The sequence below is a fragment of the Gopherus evgoodei genome, chromosome 6, assembly GCF_007399415.2.
Source record: "Gopherus evgoodei ecotype Sinaloan lineage chromosome 6, rGopEvg1_v1.p, whole genome shotgun sequence".
Lineage (NCBI taxonomy): Eukaryota > Metazoa > Chordata > Testudines > Testudinidae > Gopherus > Gopherus evgoodei.
Window position 1 is genome coordinate 110274622 of NC_044327.1, and position 26404 is coordinate 110301025.

The window sequence follows — 26404 nt, forward strand, 5'->3', positions numbered from 1 at the left end:
GGTAGGTAACCATTTTTTCTTCTTTGAGTGCTTGCTCATGACAATTCCAGGTAGGTGACTCCCAAGCCTTACAAAGGTGTAGGGTCAAAGCTCATGGAATCTCTGACTGTAGCACTGCTCTCTCAAAAGCTGTACTCACTTTGGACTGCTGTGTAATGACCATGTCACTGCCCTGCAGATGTCTTGGTTAGGAACTGTGCCAGGAATGCTGCTGAGGTTGCTTGCGCTCTTGTTGAGTGTGCTGTCAGCAGTGGGTCAGGTATATTTGCCAAGTCATAGCACACCTGGATACAAGACATGATCCAAGAAGAGATCCCTTTGGGACGAGACTGGAAGTCCCTTCATACGCTCCGCAATTGCAATGAATAGTTGTGTTGATTTTTGAAATGGCTTCGTTCTTTCAATGCAGAAGGCTAATGCTCGTCTGACATGCAGGGAGTGGAGCATTCATTTCCTGTTGCTAGCATGTGGCTTAGGAAAGAGCACAGGAAGAAGAATGTCTTGATTTGCATGGAATTGAGAAACTACCTTTGGAAGATAAGCCTTTGGAAGCCGGGTGCAGCCACAACTGTACCTTGTCCTTATACAAGACTGTGTACGGGGGCTCTGAGGTTAAGGCCTTAAGCTCTTACATCCTCCTAATGGAAGATATAGCTACCAAGAACGCTACTTTCCAGGAAAGGTAGAGGAGAGAGCACTCCTGCACACACCGCTTGTGGGTTGAGCCACCACCTGAAGAACTTCATAACTGGGGGGTGAGTCTGATTAATTTGTCTAGGCGGTCTCAATTCAGCCTGTACACAGAGGCTAGCCAAGCCTGATGGGGATGGAGCAGAGGCCTGGCATGCTGTACTACACACGTACAAGTGGCCATATGTTCAGCAGCTTCAGGCAATTTCGTGACATAGTGGTGGGGTACTGCCTGAGTTTCTCTATGATGACACCCATGGTGAGAAAGCAAGTTTCTGGAAGGAATGCCTAGCTTGACTCTGCAGAGTCCAAGAGGGATACGATTAACTCTATTCTCCAAGTCAAGGTTAGGGCTGACTTTGCTACATTCAGTATGAGGCCGAGTCTGTGGAATGTCATCTGAACTAGGCTTACCTGGACCTTCACTTACCCTCTGGAGGAGTCTTTGATTGGCCAGTTGTCAAGGTTCAGGAATACCTGCACCTGCCATTTCTGCAGGAAGGCTGCCATAACAAATATACAATTGGTGAACACCCAACAGGCTGCTGAGAGGCTGAAGGGGAGAATCGTAAACTGATAGTGAGTGCTGTTGACCACAAAGTGGAGGACTGTCTCTGGGACTGGATTATGACACGTGAAAATACGCATCCTTCAGATCAACAGACGTTTTGGAGCATGAGCTTTTGTGGGTGAATATCCACTTCGTCAGATGCATGTAGTGGAAATTTCCAGCGGCAGATATATTTATGCAGGCAAGCTAGAGATAATGAGGTTAGTTCAATCAGGGAGGATGAGGCCCTGTTCTAGCAGTTGAGGTGTGAAAACCAAAGGAGGAGAAACTGGTTTTGTAGTTGGCAAGCCATTCACAGTCTTTGTTTAATCCTGAGCTGATGGTGTCAAATTTGCAGATGAACTGGAGCTCAGCAGTTTCTCTTTGAAGTCTGGTCCTGAAGTTTTTTTGCTGCAGGATGGCTGCCTTAAGGTCTGCTGTAGTGTGGCCAGGGAGGTTGAAGTGTTCTACTAAAGGTTTTTGTATATTGCCTTTCCTAATATCTGATTTGTGTTCATTTATCCTTTTCCGTAGCGACTGTCCAGTTTGGCCGATGTACGTAGCAGAGGGGCATTGCTGGCATATATTACATTGGTGGACGTGCAGGTGAATGAACTGGTGATGGTATGGCTGATCTGGTTAGGTCCTGTGATGGTATCGCTGGTGTAGATATGTGGGCAGAGTTGGCATCAAGGTTTGTTGCATGGATTGGTTCCTGAGCTAGAGTTCCTATGATGCGGTGTGCAGTTACTGGTGAGAATATGTTTCAGGTTGGCAGGTTGCCTGTGGGCGAGGACCCATGGGAAGGAGATGCTGGAAAAATTCCACTATGATTTCAACAGCTTCCACCCCACCATCAACTTCAGCCTGGACCAATCTACACGGGAGGTCCACTTCCTAGACACCACGGTGCAAATAAGTGATGGTCACATTAACACCACCCTATATCGAAAACCTACCGACCGCTATGCCTACCTTCATGCCTCCAGCTTCCATCCCAGGCACATCACACGATCCGTTGTCTACAGCCAAGCACTGAGGTACAACCGCATCTGCTCTAACCCCTCAGACAGAGACCAACACCTACAAAATCTCCAAGCATTCTCAAAACTACAGTACCCGCACGAGGAAATAAGGAAACAGATCAACAGAGCCAGACGTGTACCCAGAAGCCTCCTACTGCAAGACAAACCCAAGAAAGAAACCAACAGGACTCCACTGGCCATCACATACAGTCCCCAGCTAAAACCCCTCCAATGCATCATCAGGGATCTACAACCCATCCTGGACAACGATTCCACACTTTCACAGGCCTTGGGTGGCAGGCCAGTCCTCGCCCACAGACAACCTGACAACCTGAAACATATTCTCCCCAGTAACTGCACAATGAACCATAGGAACTTTCGCTCAGGAACCAATCCATGCAACAAACCTCGATGCCAATTCTGCCCACATATCTATACCAGCGATACCATCACTGGACCTAACCAGATCAGCCATACCATCACCGGTTCATTCACCTGCACGTCCACCAATGTAATATATGCCATCATATGCCAGCAATGCCCCTCTGCTATGTATATCGGCCAAACTGGACAGTCGCTACGGAAAAGGATAAACGGACACAAATCAGATATGTAGGAAAGTCTGCACCTCCTACATAAGAAGTTGCTCGTGAGAACAGTCCCTGAGGAGGGATGGGGAAGGAGGATGAGAAGGCATGAGGGAACAGAATATCCCAATTCTACTGTGCTCAAGACCCATTGATCTGAGGTGATTTGTGCCCAGACATGGTAGAAATGGGACATTCACAAAGGGAGGGAAAGGATCTGGGATCTGACCTGGTGCATCACCCCTTGGTGTACCTTCAAAAGTTTGGCTTGGAGGCTGGAGATTGCTTTGCTGAGCCCTGGCTCTGGATTAGAAGATGAGAACAGTTTGTTACTCCTGCCCAGTTTCCTGTTATAGGACAAGTTGGATAGAATCGAGGAGCAGGTTTAAAATGCTTTCTTTAGGGGGCTGGTGTATAAAGCCCCAGACACTTCAAAGTTGCTCAAGTCCTTTAGGTTGTGGGGCTTAGTGTCTGTCTGCTCCGAAAAGAGCTTTATAGTCAAATGGCAAGTCCTCAATAGTCTGCTGGACCTCGGGCGGGAGTCCCAACACCTGAAGCCATGAGCTCTTTCTCGTGGCTATGGTTGTTGTCATGGTATGTGTTGCCAAGTCCACTGAATCTCAGGAGGCCTTCCTTGAGGATTGCAGCAAACTCCACGCGAGGGTCCATAGGTGCGAACTCCACGAGGAGTAATTTCAGCCTAAAGTCCCTTTCCTTCTTAGTCCCTGGGTGGCAGCTCCTACAGATTTTGCACTTCTCAGTCTGATAGGCTTGCCCCAAACACTTTAAACAGGAGTCATCTGGGTCTCCCTTTGGGATAGACTCCAGACAGGACTTGCATGGCTTAAACACTTGAGACCAAGGCATGCCACAGTCCCCAGGAGGGAAAACTCCCAACTGAAACTGATCTTACCAGCTAGAACTATTTGAATTACTACTAAGTTTTAAAACTATTTACAGATACAACTAGAAAAAGTCCACTAGAGGATTGCTTGCCATAGCAAGAAAAGAGCTGCTCCAACGACCGTCACTGGCGGTAAGAAGGAACTGAAGAGGCAGCAGGTCGGCAGGAACCTATGTATACCACCATGAAGGCATGACTCCCTGGAGCTCCACAGCCATCCAGACGGGTACCGCTAGGAGGAAAACTTTTTGACGACTGTGCATGCGGCGCACGCACACCTACTTGGAATTGACATGAGCAAGCACTCAAAGGAGAATAATATTTTTTGTTTTACAGGGTCTTTCTTTTAACACTCTTAAAGCACTTGATATGTAACAGTATGTAAGGAGTACTACTGTAAGAAAACTAAGCCAACCATTATATGCCAACATTCCTTTAAAGAAGAATTTTCACCATCAGGAAAAACTGAAACTATTGTATCTTAATTAAAACTTAAACTCATTTGAAGTAGCAAGGAAATTTAGCAGATAATGCTTACTGCTTAATCAAAGATTATTCCCTCTACTCTTCCCTCTTTTTATATGATACAGCATTTAAACTATAATGCTGAATATGTGACATTAGCATTTCCTATGACAGAGGTCAAACACAGGATTATGACTTCAGGAGCAATTAGACATATTGCGTGAAAGAGAAAGCTCTTCTATAACACACAGCTGAATTGGCACAGCCACACAAGGGTAATTTAAACCTCTCTAAGATTTAGGGTTGTCTACATGTTTTTGCAGAACATATTTTGCATATAACCTTAGGTGGAATAACTCACACAAAATAGTGCGCCCATGCTTTAACCTACTTTGGTTTGAATTAGCATGTCCACATGGCACTGAGTTTTTTCAAAACAAGCACACAGCATTTTGGGCAGATAGCCGATGGTGCATTGTCCTGCTTCTGGGTTCTGTGCATTCTGGGATTATTGTTATGGTATATTGTGCGATACCTACCCAGAAGCCACTGCAATTCTGAGACTTGGGAGTGAAACTAGCAAATTCCCATGATTTATCTGTCTTTTGCAATTTAGTGAAATTCTCAGATTACTGTCATGTGGAGAATACTGCTGCGAATAGTGATTTGAGTTATAAATATGAAGAGGCTAATGCACTTGCATTTGTGGTCATGCAGCCAGATGACTTTTGAAGTCAGCCGCCAGACTAATTTGGATAGCAGAAAAAGATGAAACTGAGCAGTTACTAGAGGATTAACTTTTCCTGGAGCAGCTTCACCTGATGGAGTACCATTTCTGGGCCAGGGAAACTAGCATTAACTGGTTGGAAAGGATAGTACTCCAAACCTAGGATGACAGCAGAATTTCTGGATGATAAAGGCTACTTTCTTAGTGATCTGTTCAGAGCTCACCCCAGAGTTCCTGCAGCAGCACACCACTATGACACGTCTCTTCAGCATGGAGAAACATTTGACCATTGCCATTGGACGTTAGCAATCAGGAGTGGCAATCGGTCAGCGGCTAACCAGTTTGGTGCTGATAGATCAACCGTCCAGACTGTTGTCATGGAGGCATGCTCTGCAATAAAGCTTGGCAATACACAATTTATTGATAGATTTGCAGGGCAGGGGGTTCCTAATTTGTACTGGGGCTACTGATGGGACCTCACCTACCCATTCTTTGCCCCTACTCCAGGACTCAGAGTTCATCAACAGAAAGGGCTATTTCTCTATGGTACTTCCACTGTGGAAGGTTCACCAATACCAATGTAGGGTGGCCTGGAAAGGTCAGTGGTGGCTCAGGCTAACTTTTGAAGTCCAAGCCCACCCAGCCCCCCAGGTCTGAGTTTGAGTGACTAGAACGAGCTTCTATCCATATAATATCCACATTGCTTTTTTTAGTGCGCTTACTTGAACAGGGCCAGTGCAAGTCTCTCTACCCGTGCTGGGAATCATACCTCCCACTACAGTGGAGACGTACGCTTACTGGACACTGGATAGCAGGAAGGACCTCTAATTATATCCTGAGTAGCTACAGAATGACAGAGTGTGCATTTGAAAGGCTGAGTGGGAGATGGAGGTGCTTTATAACAAGACTGGAAGCTGCTGAGCAATATCTGCCTTGTGTTATAACTGATTTCTTTTGCACTTCTGTGAGAGAAAGGAAAAGAACCTCACTGATGAGTACATTAAAGAGGCACAGAGACTTTTGGAATGTTATAAACAGAGAGGTTGCTTCTCCAAATTGCAGCAAATCATCAGGATCAAAGGGTGATGGATGCCTTGTGCTCCTACTTTGAGACTAAGAGTTTAAATGTTGACATGAAATATTATCATTATATAATATTTTTAGTCTTTGTATAAGGATTTTATTAAATGCAAGACAATTATGCCTTTTAAAGCTTTGTGCAATGATTTCATGAGGAGACTTTTATGAAGTTTATGGCTGTTATGGGACGATCTTATCTGTAGTGCACCCCTTGGTTCCAGGACACAACACTCCAGGGTTTCTTCCACTCCAGGACTCCTTGTAGGCTGTCTGCCTTCGTGCACTACTCAGCCCTCTGACTGGTAAGTGGCTAGTTCAGATTCCTTCTGAGGTAACTAAAGGTCACCAGTGAAACAACCTATCTTCTGAGCCCTGTGCTCAACCCCTTCCTGAATTCCACTGCCTTTCCTTGGCTCTGTTATCAAGCACTGCTCTACTGAGCTTGCATCTTCCTAAAGACTCTAGCCTTCAGCAGTCTTTGGAACTTGGATCTTTCACAGGAGCCTGCCTGTCTGAACTCTCTCAGCCTATTTATAAACCTAGGTCTCTCAAGATATCTCCCAATCCTTCTTTAGTCCTGTCCTCTTCGACTGAAAAATAACTACCTATTTACCACATAGATGAAATGAATGTGACTAACTGGGCTTTTAACTCTTCCTAGTCCAAGACGGAGTTCTACCATCATATTAGCATAAAGTTAAATGGCTCCTATAGCCAGCTTCTGAAAAATTTCCTGCTTGAAACTTCTATTTGCATACCTTCATTTAGTCTCACTTATATTTCTAGCTAGGTACCTAATTACATATTTGTGTGTCTATTTGTTACTGTCCTTCTGAACATCACAAATAGTCAAAAACCAAGTACAGATATGTGCAACACAAGTAGAGGAAATGCAGATAATTACTATGCACCCAGACTGCTTGTCCTATAACTATTCCACTTTTGTTCCCATTGTAAAAGCTCTTTCAGGAACAGATAAATCATATTTATAGAATTATTTGTTTGATCTCATTAAGAAATTAATGCAACTTGTGGAACTGTAGGTTTTTAAAACAATCATTAATAAGCCATGTAAAATCTAAATCCCTACATTTATATACTGAAAATTATATTCTGTAGAAGTTAGCCATCCGTGTCAGACATTACCTGAAGTTTCTCAAACTTCTTTTGCTGGTTGGTAATCTTGCAAGTGAAGTGAAAATTTCCTCCAGAATCAACTGTCTATGTTTTTCATACCGCGAGAACACCTGTTAGCAGTTACAGGATTCAAATATATATATGTGTGCGTGTATAAAAATAATGGTTAAGTTTTACAGAACACCAAAATAGCATATTACCATTTTTTTCAAAATCAACAGCTTTCCATATTTGTATTCATTAAAATATTCACAACTTGTTTTTCATATTTTCAAGTGACAGACAGGTATCTGAACAACATATTGTTTTTTCAGTACATGGAGGCAGGCAGTTCTGCTTAGCTATTCTTTTGTTTAGTCAGACTTTGATTTTAAAAACATCGAACATATTGCCTCTGCAAAGGCTAAAGATATAGTATGAAACAAACTTGCTTCTTAAACTGCAAGCTTTCTGAGAGGGTTTTTCTGTTTTCAAAATATAACAGTCCTTAACGTTTTATTTTTCTGTGAATCACTTTGCAACATGGATTCCCCTCCACCCACATTTTCCAAAGAAAACCATTCCACATATACTTTTTATCTGGATAATTGCTATTCCTAGCTCTGCATCCTATACCAATGCACAGCTCCAGAAACTACAGTGATGGGAAAAAATAAATAAATAAATAAATAAATCAAATAAACCTGGAAAATACATTAAGGAAAAGCATATTGCTAAGGTTCCTTTGAGAAGAGGACAGAAGACAGTGAAGGTTTATTTTTTCCTTAATATTATTATTAAAAACTAAAAAGTGTACCACTTAAGAAAAAAATCAGGGATAGAGCTTTGATTTTTATTCTGTGATCATATTATTGATTGTTGAGAAAGCCAAAAGAGTTCCTGTATGATAGAAAACATAGCTCTTAAGAAATCAAACTGTGGTTTGAAACTAGCACATAAAATAACTTTGCAATATAGTCTAATTATTCTAATCTATATGAGTTAGAATTTATCAGTGTCCAAACATGTTTATGACTATGGCTGTCAAAGAAATGGTGAAAAATATAGAGATGGAATACGTATTTTTATCTCATGACATGAATTTACTGTGGATGTAAGATTTTACAAGAAGGATCAGGTCATTAACCAGAAATGTGTGTGTGGGGGGGGAAATCCTAGTTTTCCAAGATTGCTATTCTATGTAAAATTCAAGGTAACTCAGAAGCAAAGTGGTAGCCATCTTTTAACTTAAAGTAGCAAAAGCAAAGAAATTTAGAGTATTAACTTTATTTTCAGTATATACTTTATAACCCTATTTTATTAAAATACATTTATTTTAATGGAAAATATTATTGATATTGTTCAGTCTAAACACGGACTTTACAACCTACAAAGTAAACTGCATGCAGGGTTGGCGAAGATAACTAAGGATTCGTTCACATTGGGACATACTGTGGAATAGGTAATCCAGTGGATTAAGATAAATCACAAAAGGTGATATAGTGCAGAATACCAGAGTCCACATGGAGAATTATTGTGAAAAACTATTGTGCTTAAAGTTTACACCCTATCTCATTTCACAATAGCTTCCCCGTGTAGACAAGCCCTATGGTCATTATGCTGGAGAACGGGAAATAATAAAGAGCAAGGTCTGAAAAAAAATGGGTTTTCCAAGTTCATACAAACATTCACGTGATTTAATTTAAACCAAAAAAGTGAGAAAAACAAAACAGCTATGTAAATAAAATTGGATGCATGCTTTTTTCTGCTGCGTTGACCTTACTTAAACTGTGTGTGTTTGGAATGAGGTAAGAGTCACAATCCAACCAGAGCTATGGTTTTAAGTCCAGTTCTATTCTGAAATATCACTACAAAAATGGTACCTTTTCACTCAACAGATCTACAACTGTATATTCAGTTACTTCTGATTATATTAAAATATCAATATATAATAGCGAAATGAGAATATCATAGATTTTTCTGACAATTCAAGGACAAAATAAAAAAGAGAAAGAAACAACATATAGGGTTTGGTGTGAACACAGTGTAGGAAGTTCTACTTATTTGGGATAATTCTCTTAAGAACTCTAAGTATAAAATTATTTGAATACAATATTTGGGGAGGGCAAAGTTGTTTGCAATCCTTTTAGTTATAATATTGTATACCTGAAGTTTTCTTTTAACTATTTGATTTTAGTGGGAATTTCCCATTTGATTTCTTGCCGTAAACTAATCTACAAACCAAAGAGGGTCAAGTAAATTAAATTATGTTCCTCCATCGTGATGTCAAAAATATACAATGTGCAGAATAAAATGAGATCAAAATTCAAATTCTTTACTAGAATGGAAAAAATGTGCACTGGTAGGGAGATGAAATTGATGAACTTATGTCTCCTTCCATGTGTATGTTTTATTTTTAAACAGCAATATCACTAGGTTAAAAAAGTACTCACTGCAGTCACTAGTTTGATGGCGCATAACTGGAGCTCACTGACATTTTCTACAAAAAAAGGGGTTATTCCCATTGAGGATATCTGTCAAAAGGAGGAAATGACAGTAAATACATATTCTTTCCACTAAAGTGATATGTAAGCTCTTTAACATAACAGAGCATAATTAAATACATTCACTGCTTCACAAGTATATCTTGTTTCCTATTTGTAAAATGATGTTACATTTTTAATCTTAATTTTATAATGAATCCACTGAAGATTTACAGTCTAAATATTACACGTATCTTTCTCTGTTTAGATAACTACTTTTTTAATAGCGTTATTAAAATATTAAACTTTTTAAAAATTACACATTTTAAGATCACTAGCAAGACAGTTAAAATAATAAAAGTTACAATATTATGACTATAGAAGTCATTCTGAAAATTTCCTCATTCACTGAACTAGATTAAATGTAAACCATACAGAAATGTTATTGCCAAGAAAGTCAAACTTCAGAATTTTTTGGGAAAAAAAAAAAAAACCACTCCCAAATGAAAATTCTTTTGATGAAACTTACCTGAAGAATAGTAGTGTCAGTAAGGAGCTGAATTTCTAGCAATTCTGCCAAACTGCTAACAATGTCACATACTTTGTTATATAGCATCACTATTACCCTCTGCTTGTGGGTGGAACATTTGGCACGCTTTGCTTTTGAACTTAAAACACCTCCTAGAAAATAAAATTAAATAAAATGATTCATCTACAAACAAGCCTTTCAATTACATTTGAGACAACATTAAGAACAAGATTTTTTTTTTGGAGAAAAAGTACTTTATAATTTTTGTTAGCACAAAATGCTGATAGAAATGTAATCTCTTTTTAATAGTACTAATTTGGAAAAATAAGATTTGTTATTGCAGAACACTTTAAAATAAATTTTGTGGATTGTTGGGCCAAGATTTCCAATATGGTACTTACAGTTAGTCTCCTACATCCATATATTATTAGAGCTGGTTGAATTTCTTACAGAAAATTGCCTTTTCACAAAATTGAAATTTACCACACAAAAATTTGAATTTTACCAAAAAAATTTTATTGCGGGCTAGAAAAATTGAAATAATGGCTCCTTGGCTGCCTGCCTTGAAGGGTTTTGTCAATTCATTTTGTGAAGTGAAATTCATAATAGCCTTCCAGGAGGACTGCCAAAACTGAATGCGCTCTCTTTCTGCCTCCCCAACTATTAGCCTTCCCGCTGTCCCCCCAGTTTCAGCTGCCAAACAAGCAGAGAGCTGGGACTCTCAATCCTTCCGCCCACCTAGCTCTGGGGAGGCAGAGAGCCAGGGTGCTCATCCTTACCACTTCTCCTGCAGCTGTGCACACCAGCTATCTTAAGCAAGGTAAGCTGTCATGGGATAAGAGGGAAGATCCTCTCATGGATCTGTAACTGGCTAAAAGGTAGGAAACAAAGGGTAGGAATAAATGGTCAGTTTTCAGAGTGGAGAGAGGTAAACAGTGGTGTCCCCCAGGGGTCTGTACTGGGACCACTATTATTCAACATATTCATAAATTATCTGGAAAAAGGGGTAAACAATGAAGCAGAAAATTTGAAGATGATACAAAACTATTCAAGATAATTAAGTCTAAAGCAGACTGTAAAGAGTTACAAAGGGATCTCACAAAACTGGGTAACCATGCAACAAAATGGCAGATGAAATTCAATGTTGATAAACGTAAAGCAATGCACATTGGAAAACATAATCCCAACTTCATATAAAATGAAGGGGTCTAAATTAGCTACTACCAATCGAGAAAGAGATCTTGAAGTCATTGTAGTTAGATCTCTGAAAACATCCACTCAATGTGCAGTGGGAGTCAAAAAAGCAAACAGAATGCTGGGAATCATTAGGAAAGCGATAAATAAGACAACAGAAAACATCATATTGCTTCTGTTTATATCTATGGTACATCCACATCTTGAATATTGTGTGTGGATGTGGTTGCCTCATCTCAAAAAAGATATTCTGGAATTGGAAAAGGTTCAGAAAAGGGCAACAAAAATTATTAGGGATATGGAACAGCTGCCATGTGAGGAGAGATTAATAAGATTGAGATTTTTCAGTTTAGAAAAGAGATGACTAGGGGGGATATGACAGAGGTTTATCAAATCAGGGCAGGTATGGAGAAAGTAAATCAAGTGTTATTTACTACTTCTCAGAACACAAGAACTAGGGGCCACCAAATGAAATTAATAGGCAGCAATTTTAGAACAGACAAAAGGAAGTATTTCTTCACATAATGCACAGTCAATCTGTGGAACTCTTTGCCAGAGGATGTTGTGAAGACCAAGACTATAACAGGGTTCAAAAAAAGAACTAGATAAATTCATGGAGGATAGGTCCGTCAATGGCTATCAACCAGGATGGGCAGGGATGGTGTCCCTAGCCTCTGTTTGCCAGAAGCTGGGAATGGGTGACAGAGGATAGATCTCTTGATTACCTGTTCTGTTCATTCCCTCTGAAGCATCTGGCGTTGGCCACTATCAGAAGACAGGATACTGGGCTAGATGGACCTATGATCTGACCCATTATGGCCATTCTTATGTTATCTACTTCTTTGGCTCCCAAAACGGTGGAGGAAGGTGTGGAGGCTGAGCAGCCAGACTCTTTGCTTCATAGGAAGTTTAAGTGAGGGGTAGGGGATGAGGCAGATGGATAGGCTCTGTGCCCCAGCTCTCTCTCCAGTAGCATAGTTGGAAAGCTCTCATGAAACAGTATTTTTCTTGAAATACATTCCCATGAAAAAATTTTCATTTCTGACTGTTTGTCCCTGTTCAGGACAATTTACCCCCCCCAAAAAATTGCAAAAAAAATTGGCACAAAGATATTTCTATTTTCTGGCCACTTCTTATACCATGTACTTCAACAAACAGTTAGTGGTCAGTACTTTTGAAATCTAAGTGCCTCCTGATAATTGAAATAAATGGAAGCTGCTGGGTATTCAGGGACCATGAACACCAGACCACTTATTTAGGCACATAATATATGAGTGTAGAGGTCTCATTTAAAGCACCAACTTCTATTTAGTTAGGTCCTGCCACTGAATTATGTATGGACCGTTCATGTCACAAGTATGTATGGACCGTTCATGTCACACACTGTTTGGTTCAGAGGAGGATGGGTTTCATTTCCCCTGTCATATTGAGCTACAATTTACCATTGTAAATGGCTATTTTCTCAAAATCATATGAAGCAGTCAGTCATCCTTCTTTATTTAGAGGACACTGGAAACGAGTGTCTCAAGATTAAGTCTTGAATGTAGTGAATTGCATAGCAGTGTCAGGGGATGTCAAGTTGTTTGCACATCACACTTAACAGAAATGGTCACGTTTAAAATCATATGCAGCATATTAGCTTACATGCAATCTCATTTATTTATTAACATACTAACCACCATGAGGATCCACTCTGTAGACAGGATCATACTGAGGATAAAGTGTATTCTGCAAATGAAATTTAGTGTACTGAATAACTCTTTCTATTACATCCTCAATATACACAGCTTTAGGCATATTGGGTGACGTCATAATATTGATAGCGGTAAGACAGGCATCTGCAGACTTTGTGACTCTCTCCATAATCAGATCTCTCCATAATCTTTCCTCATCTTCAGTGTCATTATTCTACAAGGAAAAACAGAAAGTTATATACATTTTCTAAAAAATGTGCATTAAGACAAAATTAATTCTGAGTTTTCAAAGATACATATTATATTTCTGTACATTACAGGTTATCCCTGCTGAATAATATATACTGCAAAAGAAGATTTTAAAAATATATATACTAAAATATTACATGACATTTATAATCTTATAAATGTAAAATGTATTTTGTTAACTGGCAAGCAGAATTTTTTTTGACAATATCTCCCTAAACCAAAATGAGATATTAAGGACATGTAATCACCTAGAGGCACACAGAAAATGTTAATTATCCATGAAAAATATAACCTAACAGAAATTTCTACATTCATCAATAAAGTCTAAATTACTTCAAGCAAAATTTATGTTAATTGATCTAATAATTCTTTATTCTTTTAAGATGTACAGTACAATGTTGTGTTTCGTGAGGATGAATACATTACAGACAGTGACACTGAGATCGACTGTTCAAAACGGCTGTATCAAATCTAGGTGTTATTTTTATATTCCTTGTGATTAGGCTCAACAGAATCTGATTTAAAAAAACAAAACAAAACCACTTTATAATATCAATGTTTATTTTAAGAATATGCTTCAATTTTTATTTATTTAAATGTTCACAATTATGCAAAATTATGGATTTTAAGCATTTTTTTTTTACTTTTAGCTATATAAATTTTCATAGTAGCAGGAAATTATGCGAGTTCTCAGACAATTATTATTTAATGACAGACATAGATTTAGAAAGTTAAAGCTTAATAATCATTAAAACACAAACCATCAACATCACCTGTCAAAATATACTAAGTAATATCCTTTAGTCAAATTCTCATAAATTCAGCATTGTTCTTATTGTCTGTAAATTTCAATTTCCACTGAAGGAAATACTTTTTCATTTGTTCGTGTCTGTGCAGTGAAATCTGTTTACCAACAACATTTAATAACAAAAACTAATCCTTCCAACTCTACCTATCACTGCTACTTTGACTAGTTTCAATTTCTACCACTATATGTAACTCTAGTGCAGAAAGACTTTTACAAACCATGTGGAAATCATGAGGATTTTCCTGATCCCTTTTTTACTTCCATGCTCCCTAAAGTCTCAAGATTCCCCTTATCAGTCATCATCATTGTACTGAGGACATGACTCATCAATAACTATGCCTCAAAATGACAGGTTTCAGAGTAGCAGCCGTGTTAGTCTGTATCCGCAAAAAGAACAGGAGTACTTGTGGCACCTTAGAGACTAACAAATTTATTTCAGCATGAGCTTTCGTGAGCTACAGCACTGGCAGGAAGGCGTACATCACAGCTCCTGACCACAGAAGCAGGAAAGCATCTGATAGCAACCCGCTATCCATCCCCTGGAGCAAACACCTGGCATTTCCTGTTCTGGTGGGACATGAACAAGTCCACCTGGAGAGTCCCCCATTTTCGGAAGATCATACTGGCTGCCTCTGGATGGAACAACCACTCGTGGCAAGATGAGAAGGTCCTGCTGAGGTGATCTACTAGCACTTTCTTGGTCCTGGGCAAGTGCGCGATTACCAGACGAATGGCATGTTGCACACAAGAGGCCCAAAGGCTGAGAGCTTCTTGGCAAAGAGCAGATGACCTGGCTCTGTCCCACCTGTTCGTGTAATACACCTTGGTGGTATTGTCTGTGAGGACCTGCACCATCTTGACCCTCAGGTGGAGCAAGAACACCTGACAGGCCAGGCAAACTGCTGACACTGATGTAAAGGGCCAGATTGTCCTGCAGCCAGCAGACTTAAGTGCTGAGTTCACTCAGGTGGGCTCCCCAGCCCAGGTCCGAAGCATCTGAGATGACAGAGACGGGGCTGCGAAAGGAACACCTTCCAACACCGACTCAGGGTTTAACCATCACTCCAGGGATCACAGGATGTGATCCAGCACCCTGACTAACTGGGCTAGATAGTGTCTGTTAGGGGTGTAAAGAGAAGCCAGCCATACTTGCAGAGGCTGGAGACAGAGCTGGGCATGACTGACCACATACGTACAAGTGGCCGTGTGGCCCAGCAACTGCAGGCAGGTGCAAGCCGTGGTTAGCGGGTGGTTCTTCACATGGGAGATCAGGTCCCACATGACCTGAAAAAGCACCTTCAAAAGGAAGGCTCTGACTTGCATGGAGTCAAGAACGGTCCCTATGACTTCTATGCGTTGGACTAGCCTTAAAGTGGATTTTTTCTCGTTTATTAACAGGCTCAGGTCACGACATATGGAATGCACCCGATTGAGGCTTATCTGCACTTGTTCCTGAGACCTGTCCTTGATGAGCCAATTGTTGAGACCTGGACTCCTTGATGTCTGAGGTAAGCAGCCACTAGAGCCACACATCTCAAGACAACCCTTGGAACCAACGAGTGGCCAAAGGCAAGCACTGTAAATTGGAAATGGTGCTCGCCCACTATAAAACAGAGGAAATGTCTGTGACCCTGGAATATGAAGATATGGAAATAGGTATTCTTCAAGTTGAGGGCAGCGTATCAGTCTCTTGGATCCAGGGAGGGGATGATGGAGGCCAGGGAGACCGTGCAAAACTTCAACATTTTGAGAGGCTTGTTCAGGTGTCTGAGGCTCCCCTCCCCTCACTTTGCTTTTGGGATTAGGAAATAACAGAAGTAGAAACCTTTCTGTCATGTCCTGAGGGACCTCTTCCACCACTCCCAAGCACAGGAGGTTTTTGACCTCTTAAACCAGGGAGTTGCCCATGAGAAGGGTCCCTGAAGATCAATGAGTGGAAGGGACGGGGCAGCTGAAAACTGCAGGCTGTAACCTTGAGACACTATGTCCAGCACCCAACGGTCCAAAGTGACTTGGAACCAGGCCGAACAGAAGGGATGAAGACTGTTGAGGAAAGAGCAGGATGGATCCCGGGAGGTGACCGGAGACTCACTCTCCACTGCCCCCTCAAAACGAGCGCTTCTAGCACACAGGGTGTTTTGCCAGGCCTGGCTGTGCAGGTGAGTGGGAGAAGGAAAGGCGACAGTGACTGAAACTAACATCTCTGTCCCTTGTCTTTGCAGACCTCGGATGAGACTGCCACGGCTTAGGCAGCAGGGGCAACTGGAACCACTTTCTCGCAGGCTGAGGTGTATGCATGCCTAGTGAGTGAAGGGTGATCCTGGTGTCCATTAAGCCCATACAACCTCACAACCATCTGGTCTGAAAAAAGACCATTCCCATCGAATAGGAGGTCCTGGATGAAGGTCTGCATTTCTTGTGAGAGTCCGGCAATTTGAAGCCAGGAGCTGCGCCTCATTACCGCTACGTCCCATGCAATCTGGAGGGAGCACCTGGCAGCCGCAATGCCCTCCTTCATCAGGGTACCAAATTCTTGGGCCAAACCCTGTGAGAGGGACTCCTTGAACTTATGGAGGGAGTCCCATAAGTTAAAACTGTATTGGCCCAAGAGGGCCTGATGGTTTGCCACCCAGAACTGCAAACTGGCTGTTGAATACATTTTTTTCCCCTCCAAACAGGTCCAACCATTTGGCCTCTTTATTTTGGTTGTTGAGCTGTATGCCTCTGTTTGTCTCTTTCATTGGCTGCAGAAACCATAAGCGAGCCTGCGGGAGGGTGGGTGTAGAGGTATTCAAACTCCTCGGCCAGAACAAAGTATTCATTTTTGGCCCTTTTTGAGGTGGAAGGAATGGAGGAAAGAGTTTTCCAGAGGTCCCTGGCAATCTTGAGGACACTATCATACACTGGTAGTGCAACCCGGGTTGCAGTAGAGGCTGACAGAACATAAAAAAAGGTGTCTGCCTGCCCAGACATTTCCTCACTTCCAGGTCCAGTTTCTCGGCCACTCGATGAAGCAGGGCCTTGTGTTCTTTAAAATCGTCCGGCAGGCTGGCTCTCAAGGGTCCCACAACTGCCTCATCTGGGGACAAAGAAAGACAGTTACTCACCTTTGTAACTGTTATTCTTCAAGATGTGTTGCTCATATCCATTCCAGTTAGGTGTGTGTGCGCTGCATGCACGTTCGTAGGAAGATTTTTACCTTAGCAACACTTGGTGAGTCAGCTAGGTCGCCCCCTGGAGTGGCGCCACGATGGCGCCGGATATATACCCCTGCCGTCCCAACAGCTCCTCAGTTCCTTCTTGCCAGCAACTCCGACAGTGGGGAAGGAGGAAGGGTTTGGAATGGATATGAGCAATACATCTCGAAGAACAACAGTTACAAAGGTGAGTAACTGTCTTTTCTTCTTCGAGTGCTTGCTCATATCCATTCCAGTTAGGTGATTCCCAAGCCTTACCTAGGCGGTAGGGTCGGAGTGAGATGTCGCAGAGTGTAATACTGCGGAGCCAAAGGCTGCGTCATCTCTGGACTGCTGAACCAGGACATAGTGAGAGGTGAAGGTATGGACTGAGGACCAGGTAGCTGCGCGACATACTTCGTGGATGGGCACGTGAGCCAGGAAGGCAGCAGATGAAGCATGAGGCCTGGTAGAGTGTGCAGTGACATGGCTCGAGTGGACATGAGCCAAGTTGTAAGAGGTGCGGATGCATGATGTCAACCAGGATGAAATCCTTTGTGAGGAAACGGATAGGCCCTTCATACGCTCTGCCACAGCGACGAAGAGTTGGGGTGTTCTGCGGAAGGGCTTTGTCCACTCGATATAAAAAGCGAGTGTTCTATGGACGTCTAGGGAGTGCAATTATTGCTCCCTGCATGATGAATGTGGAAGAAGACCTGAAAGAAGATCTCCTGGCTAACATGGAAGGCCAATACCACTTTGGGGAGAAAGGCCAGATGTGGTCGCAACTGCACCTTGTCCTTGTGGAACACAGTATATGGAGGGTCCGCCATGAGAGCCCGAAACTCGGAAACTCGTCTTGCCGATGTGATGGCCACAAGGAAAGCGGTTTTCCAGGACAGGTACAGAAGGGAGTAAGCTGCTAATGGCTCGAATGGGGTTGACATAAGTCTGGTAAGAACCAGGCTGAGGTCCCAGGTTGGGGCAGAGCAGCGTACCTGGGGGTATAGGCGCTCCAAGCCCTTGAGGAATTGAGATACCATAGGATGTGAAAACACTGAGCGGCCATTCTCCCCTGGGTGGAAGGTAGAGATGGCCGCCAAGCGTACCCTCAATGATGATATCGCTAGGCCCTGCTGTTTAAGAGACCAGACGTAGTCCAAGATGGTGGGGATCAAGACCTTGGCGGGAAGAACGTTCTGCTCTCCACACCAGCATGAAAAATGCTTCCACTTGGCCAGATCTGTTGATCTAGTGGAAGACTTTCTGCTACCCAAAAGTACTTGTTGCACTGGGGCAGAGCAACACAACTCAGACTGGGTCAACCATTTAGGAGCCACGCCGTGAGATGGTGGGACTGTAGGTCTGGGTGGTGAAGTTTGCCGTGGTCCTGAGTTATCAGGTCCAGGTGAAGAGGTAGAGGGATGGGGTTGGCTATTTACAGGTTGAGCAACATGGTGTACCAGCGCTGCCTGGGCCATGCTGGAGTGATCATGATCAAGCGGGCTCTGTCCCTGCGTACTTTCAGAAAGACGTTGTGGACGAGCGGGAATGGTGGAAAGCATAGAGCAGGTGAGTCATCCACGGTATCAGGAAAGCGTCCGCTATCGAACCCTGGGAGAGGCCTTGAAAGGAACAGAATATCTGGCATTTCCCGTTCTCGCAGGATGTGAAGAGGTCTACACGGTGAAATCCCCACTTCCGGAAGACCGAAAGAATAACGTCTGGGCAAAGCGACCACTCGTGAGAAAGGAAGGATCTGCTGAGGCAATCCGCCAGAGTATTTCGAACCCCCGGGAGAAAGGACGCTATGAGGTCTATAGAGTGGGCTATACAAAAGTCCCAGAGTCGTATGGCTTCCTGACAAAGGGTCGAGGACCTTGTCCCGCCCTGTTTGTTTATATAGTACATGGCTGTTGTGTGTCAATATTCACAGACAACACAATGGCCTTGCAAGTGCTGCTGAAACACCTGGCACGCAAGGCGGACTGCTCTCAGCTCCCGGACATTGATGTGCAAGGCCAGCTCCTTAGATGACCAAAGGCCTTGAGTGCGTAGATGTCCGAGGTGAGCACCCCAGTCGAGAGATGACGCGTCCGTCGTCAGGGACACAGAGGGCTGGGGCGGATGGAACGGCAGCCCTGCACACACCAGGGAGGGGGTCAGCCACCATTCGAAGGAGCCTAGGATGCTTGGGGGAATGGTGACTATCATGTCCATGGCATCTCTGCCTGGTCAGTACAGTGAGTTGAGCCACGATTAGAGGGGACGGAGGCGCAGTCTGGCGTGTTTCGTCACAAACTTGCAGGCCACCATGTGACCCAGGACACCGAGGCAAGTGCGAACCGAAGTCAACGGAACAGCTTGCAGGCTCTGGATGATGGCCACCATTGCCTGGAACCGAGGCGGCAGTAAGCAGGCTCTGGCGAGACTGGAGTCCAGGGTGGCGCCAATAAAGTCTATCCTCTGAGTGGGAATCAGAGTGGATTTTTCTGCATTGATCATCAGGCCCAGATGTAGGAAAATGTCCTTGACAATGCTGACCTGATGGGTGACTTGTGCCTCGGAGGTCCCTCGGATGAGCCAGTCTTCTAGATACGGAAAAACGTGTATCCAACGGCGGCAGAGGTGGGTGGTGACTACAGCCATGCATTTCATAAATACTCTTGGGGCTGCAGAGAGGCCAAATGGTAGGACCACGAACTGAAAATGTTGGCAGTTGGCTACGAACCGGAGGTACCTCCTGTGAGGAGGGTAGATGGCTATGTGAAAATACGCATCTTTCATGTCGAGGGCAGCATACTAGTCTCCAGGATCCAGGGATGGGATGATGGTCCCCAGAGATACCATGCAGAACTTCAACTTTATCATGAATTTGTTGAGTTCCCGCAGATCCAGGATAGGTTTGAGACCCCCCTCTGCCTTGGGGATTTGGAAGTAGCGGGAGTAAAACCCCGTGCCCCTTTCGTGTTTTGGTACCTCCTCTATGGCTCCTTTGGCAAGGAGCGTCTGCACCTCCTGAAGGAGGAATTGCTTGTGAGAGGGGTCCCTGAAGAGGGACGAGGAAGAGGGGTGGAAGAGGGGGTGAAATAAATTGGAGGTGGTACTCAAATTCCAGCGTGCGTAAGACCCAGCGATCTGACGTTAGCTGGGACCACGCAGGGAGGAAAAGGGAGAGGCGGTTGGAGAAAGGAGGAAAGGGAGCCTTTAACGAAACTGGTATGTCGTCCTCAGGCGCACCTTCAAAAGGTGAGTTTTGGCCCTGTGGGTGGTTTGAAGGGACCTTGGTTCTGGCCCCCTTGGGTTCCTGACTGCCTCCGACGACCGGTTCTACCCCGCCTTCTGGCAAAGTCCCGTCTCTGTCTGGGCTGAGGGTAAGAGCGGTGTGGCTGGGGGCAGAAGGGCCTGCGCTGAGTCACTGGTGTTTGCATGCCCAGTGAGCGCATAATGACCCTGTTATCTTTTATGCTTTGCAGCCTAGGGTCTGTCTTTTCAGAGAAGAGGCCTTGCCCTTCAAAGGGGAGGTCCTGGATTGTATGCTGGAGCTCCGGGGGAAGGCCTGAGACTTGCAGCCATGAGATACGCCTCATAGTAACTCCAGAGGCTAGGGGCCTGGCTGCAGAGTCCTCTGCGTCCAAGGAAGCCTAGAGGGAAGTTCTAGCCACCTTTTTTCCATTGTCCAGGAGGGCCGTAAATTCCTGCCGGGAGTCTTGCGGGAGCAACTCCTTAAACTTTGTCCGCCACCGCCCAGATATTATAGTTATAGCGGCTAAGGAGGGCTTGCTGATTAGCCACGCGGAGTTGGAGTGCCCCTGCAGAGTAGACTTTGCGCCGCAGCAAGTCCATGCGCCTCACGTCCTCTGATTTCGGGGCTGGGGCCTGCTGGCCATGGCGTTCTCTCTCATTGACCGACTGGACAACGAGGGAGCAGGGAGGAGGATGGACGTATAAGTATTCGTAGCCCTTGGAGGGCACCATATATTTACGTTCCACTCCCCGGGCAGCAGGTGGCATAGAGGCCGGAGACTGCCAGATTGTGTTGGCATTGGCCTGGATCGTCCGGATAAAGGGGAGGGCCACTCTCGTGGAGACATCAGATGATAAAATGTCCACAACTCGGTCCTCTACCTCCGGGACCTCCTCAACTTGCAAGTTCATATGTTGACAAAAATATAAAGAGAAGAGAAACAGGCCATAAGTCAGAAGCAGAGGCAGAAGCAGGCAATCAAATTAAACAAAACACTGACTTTACACTTGGAGAGGTGTATGTATTATAATTAAATTTAAAGCTACCCTCTTCCTCTAGTAAGGAAGCTGATTAATTTTGGTTCTCTTTCACTGAGTGTTTCTGAATTAACATAGTAGTATTTAGAGATATTCACAAAGCTGTTACAGGAATGGAAGGCAAAGCAGGCAAAACACAATATCCTTCAGAGGACCTGTGTCTTAGCTCTTTCCGATCTCTCTCTCAAAATTCCACTTGGTTTCGAGTGTCACTTCATATCTCTGCTCTTAAATGTGCTCTTTAAAAAACAATAATAAACTTAAGAACCAGATGTGAATGTTCTTCAGGTAGTAATTCTATAGATATAGGATGAAATCCTTGATCTGCTCAAGTCAGTGGGAAAACTCCAATTAACTTCAATAGGGCCCATAGCATATGATTCCCCATTCCATTACACTAGCTTGGCTCCAAAGAAATGATAGAACCAGACCCATAATATCTTATATCTATACATTTAGAGCCAGATTTTGATTCCCTCACTGGCATCTTGTTCCAGGAGTAGATCAATTAACTTCAATGGGAATCTTTATAGACTAAGATACTGGCAACATACGGAATGATATAACAATCTTCCCCAAAAACTTTTGCTTATGGGGTGGGGTGAGGAACTAAGAGTAGGGAGAGAGAAGGGTGCTTGTGTTTATTTTAGCAGAATATTTTGATGGAAACAGAAAATGTACAGAACAGTTTTACTGTGACATTTAACAGTCTCAAGTAATTATTGTTCTCATATATGCTGCACTTGCAAAACAACCATGGGGAGCAATTTCTAGCTATGTAGCTAGATCCTTACTAATTTGCATGAATGACTAGGTGACCTCATTGTACATTACTGAAGTTTGTGACCCACGAGTAAGTGAACAATTTAAAAAAAACAACAAAAAAAAAAAAAAACCCTCACACTTCACTTCAGCTGCAATTTAGTTTTAATTATGTCAGAAATGCATAGCAAACTAGTAAATATACAAAAACAAAAAACTATGAGGAGTTCGATGGCACCTTAAAGACTAACAGATTTATTTGGGCAAAAGCTTTTGTGGGTAAAAAGCCTAGTTGTTTTTTCCTACCCACGAAATCTTATGCCCAGATAAATCTGTTAGTCTTTAAACTAAAGACTCCTCGTTGTTTCTGTGGATACAGACTAACACCCTTCTGATACTTAGTAAGTATACTGTATTTTGAAAATACATGTCATCAAAGTAACATGCAGTCTAACTACAGCATTGACCATTAAAATCTGTATTGATGTCTGATGAAAGACTGGCATTTTGGGGGGATGATTACAAAGTATCCAAGTTAAGAAGGTGCAGATTAGCCAGATTCTATAATAGGCTATAGAAATAGAGAGATGTAATGAGAGAAATGGTATAACTACTGTGAAAATAGCATGTTATTTTCAAAATGCCTGTCCTAAGCCTAAATAATACAGTTGATCTACAGTTAATTTCCAACAATGTAGTATAGATTAATATATTTTTCTCAGTTTGTTTTATGCAGATAACAAAAAATCCCATACATTTTGTTTCTATATGCTTCAGTCATCATTACATTTTTCTCAGTTGTGGATTATTTGTGCTTGCTGCATACCATTTCATAAAGTTCGGCAATCTGTGTACTGTATTTCATTATTCCTATACATGTTTATGATGTCACTGAATTTACTCCACGGAGTTTGTTATTTGTGCAAAACTCAGATAACATCGTGCAAATTATTTACTAAGAGCTCAGTATTGCAAGGTGCTGAACGCCCTCAATTCCTATCTGTGCTCAAACCTCAAAGGTATTACTCAGGCCCTAGCATAGTAATGTTGCATCATAGGAGAGACAAGTATCTGTATTTGTGGGCCACTTTTTACCAGTGCCACTCAGGATGATATAGAAAGACTACATGACTCACTTGGATTAAAGGCTACAGCTTCAGCTTTTTACTGAAATATAAAAAAAACTGCAGCATCACCAGGTAGCCATTAATTGTTGTGCTAATAAGTATCAAAGGCTGAACGTAGCTGTTATACACTCTGAAGAGATGCCATTCCCCATGGCGGTACAACACAGGCCTTCTGGGTGAATCGTTGGCAATGAGCGTTGAACCCAGGACCTCATGATCTTAAAACATGAGCCTCTGGTTCATAGGTGTTGGAACTAGAGGTGCTGGGAGTGCGGTAGCACACCCTGACTTAAAGTGGTTTCCATTATACAAAGAGTTTATAGTTTGGTTCAATAACTCTTAGCACCTCCCAATAAAATTTGTTCCAGCACCTGTGCTCCTGTTAGCAAAAGCTGTAGAAGACTCACTCACCTTGATTTGTGGCCCAGCTATCACTAGAGGGGGGACACGGAGTGCTACACCAAGTGCCAGTGAATTACACACTTTTCTTGGCCAGGGAAGCTCATGCACTGGCTAGAGCTGAAACTCAGGAACCATTCCAATGTTTGAGAGAAATATTCTCATCTGGGGCCCTGTCTGTTCATGGTAGTAGGCCATTCTCACACACTTTTCCTCCCTTAGAACCCATTACTAAAGTTGTGCAAACATTATGAGTAAGGAGGCAACTATCATCTTCTAATGCAAGAGATTCCCACCAGCCAAGCTGCAATATTAAAATAAAAACAAATGTCCCAGGCTTTAGGGAAAAGAATGTATATTGAAGTTGGCAACTAGCTACATACTGTACTCCAGTATATTGGATGGTTAGAGCTCTGCTACTCCTCACCCCCACTAAAATGTTCATATAAAGGATACTCATTTATGGTTTGTATTCTAAATATTAAAGTGATTGCAATAATAAATATTATATTTAAGGTAAGAAACCACAATATAAAACATTACCTTAGCTTAAACCCCCCGTAATTATACATTTGTATGCTGATGCTGCTTTACTGAGTCTAAATATCTTAGAAGAATACATAATAGCTTATAAAACCTTCTTCAGCTATATTTGTCACTGTACAATTCATGCATCAAAACATAATAGGACAAACTCACAATGCAATATGAAGGAGATATATGCTTATGTCATTTGCAAATGAGAACCTGATAGCTATAATATGTCTATTTCAGTCTATTCAGGTACTTATACTACACCCAGAACTGTGGCTTCTAGATTGTGTAGAATTTGTTTTAATTTTACAGCACTGAATCATCATCTTATTGATAAACACCAAATCGAAACCAAACCAAACTACAGAATATATATATGGAGCTGACTTCATCCCAATATAATTCCACTCACGTTAATGGAATTACAATAGGGATGAAATTGGCATGTTGGTTATTTTCCTCATCTTTACGAAAATCTCCACAGCAAGGATATCTGTGGGGTGAGAATTATTTGGGGCATCAACTTAACAAAACACTCATTATCAGAAGTCCTTTGTGTCAGTCTAACTATTGTGCTCAACACACCACACACAACTGATCCAGCGGTATCAATTCCATAGTCCCAGATGCTAGATACTGTTGCATATCTTCTAAAATCATCAAGGGAGTCTGCATGTGTAAACACTGTAATTGATATTGTAAAGATACATGATGATTCAAGCCCAGAGCTGTTCATTTTACAGTGATTAAGCTACTTACAGTGATTAAGTACTCTTAAGGTATGTCTACACTGCATGCTTCATGGTCCTGGTGGGCCCTCAGGTCAATTGACGGAGGGCTTACAGATGATGTTCCGGCTACCGCCTCATCAAGGAAGGAGGATGAGGATGAGGAGAGACCAGGGACAAGCGGGTCAGTTGAGGCCTTTTCTTGGTGGCCAGCCTCTGTCTCCCTTGGGATCTGGGAATCTTGTGGCTGGACCGGCACTTCCTCCGAAGTAGAAAGAGGAGGGCAGCTTATAGTGGCTTCTGGCACCTGGTGCTCCGATGTGGCAGAGCGAGGGCCTGATGATATGCCCAAGGTGTCCAGAATGCCCACTGGTGAGGGTCATGATCTTGAGCCTGGGGCTCGTGGAATATCCTGGCGGGCACAGCGCAGTCTCTGTCCTGGGCGTACAAACTGTCTGCCTGCGAAGACATGGATGGGCACTGGGATGGCCAGGGAGGAGCTGAAAAATCCTGGTAAGAGTCCTTCTCTCTCGCCGTTGCTGATCTCCTCGGCACCGGGGATCAGTACCTGGAGCCATACTGGTACCGAGAACAAGATCGGGACCTGCAACCTGCACAGTGCCAGGAGGTCGACCTGGATCTCGAAGTTCTGCGTCGGGAACGGCTGTGAGAGTCAAGGTGCCGGGAGCGGTGCCAGAAGCTGGAGCGGTATCGAGAGTACCGAGCCAGAGGCTGAGACGTTGATCTATGCCGCAAGTATGACCGGTACTGAAGAGGCGAGCGGTGCCGGGACTGCGAGCGGCGTCAGGACTGTGATCGTCGATGGGACCGCGAAAGGCGCCGGGACTTGAATCGTGATTGGTGACGATCTGCCGGGTCGACTAAAGGCGGTCTCATTAGGGCTGGCTTGCCTATCAAGTGTAATACCCACACTGGCAGTGCCGGGGGTTGAGGCAGGACAGACTCCATCATAGCTATGAGGTACCTGGCTGTGGAGAATGTCTCTGGTGTAGAGGGGACTGAAAGCTCAATCACTGGCCTCGGCAGGGAGCTCTCAGGGAGCAGAGTCGATGGTACCGCAGCAGTTGGTGGTGCGGCAGGTGTAGGTGCCGGGCGGTCCGAACGAGGCTGCGTCTGCGGCGCAGAGGGCACAGAGATAGTGGAGGACTTCGACCTTCTCTGTTTCGGGGAGAGAGATCGGTGCGAAGCAGGTCCCTGCGCTGGAGATGGCCGGTGCCGCGGAGTCTTAGCGGTGCCAGTATGGGCCGGTGCCGGAGGAGCACTTCTAGCAGA

At 43.4% G+C, this 26404-nt stretch overlaps 1 protein-coding gene across 4 annotated transcripts in view; it reads right to left on the minus strand.

Moving 5' to 3' along the window:
* The window catches only part of NIPBL (NIPBL cohesin loading factor), a 328437-nt gene that overhangs the window by 80723 nt on the left and 221310 nt on the right, over positions 1-26404 (minus strand). For all 4 annotated transcript variants that reach the window (XM_030567521.1, XM_030567520.1, XM_030567523.1 and 1 more), the window contains 4 exons: positions 13027-13258; positions 10157-10308; positions 9598-9678; positions 7175-7275 (listed from right to left, as the gene is read on the minus strand). In XM_030567521.1, coding sequence (XP_030423381.1) covers positions 7175-7275; positions 9598-9678; positions 10157-10308; positions 13027-13258 — 566 coding nt within the window. The remainder of the gene's footprint in view (positions 1-7174; positions 7276-9597; positions 9679-10156; positions 10309-13026; positions 13259-26404) is intronic.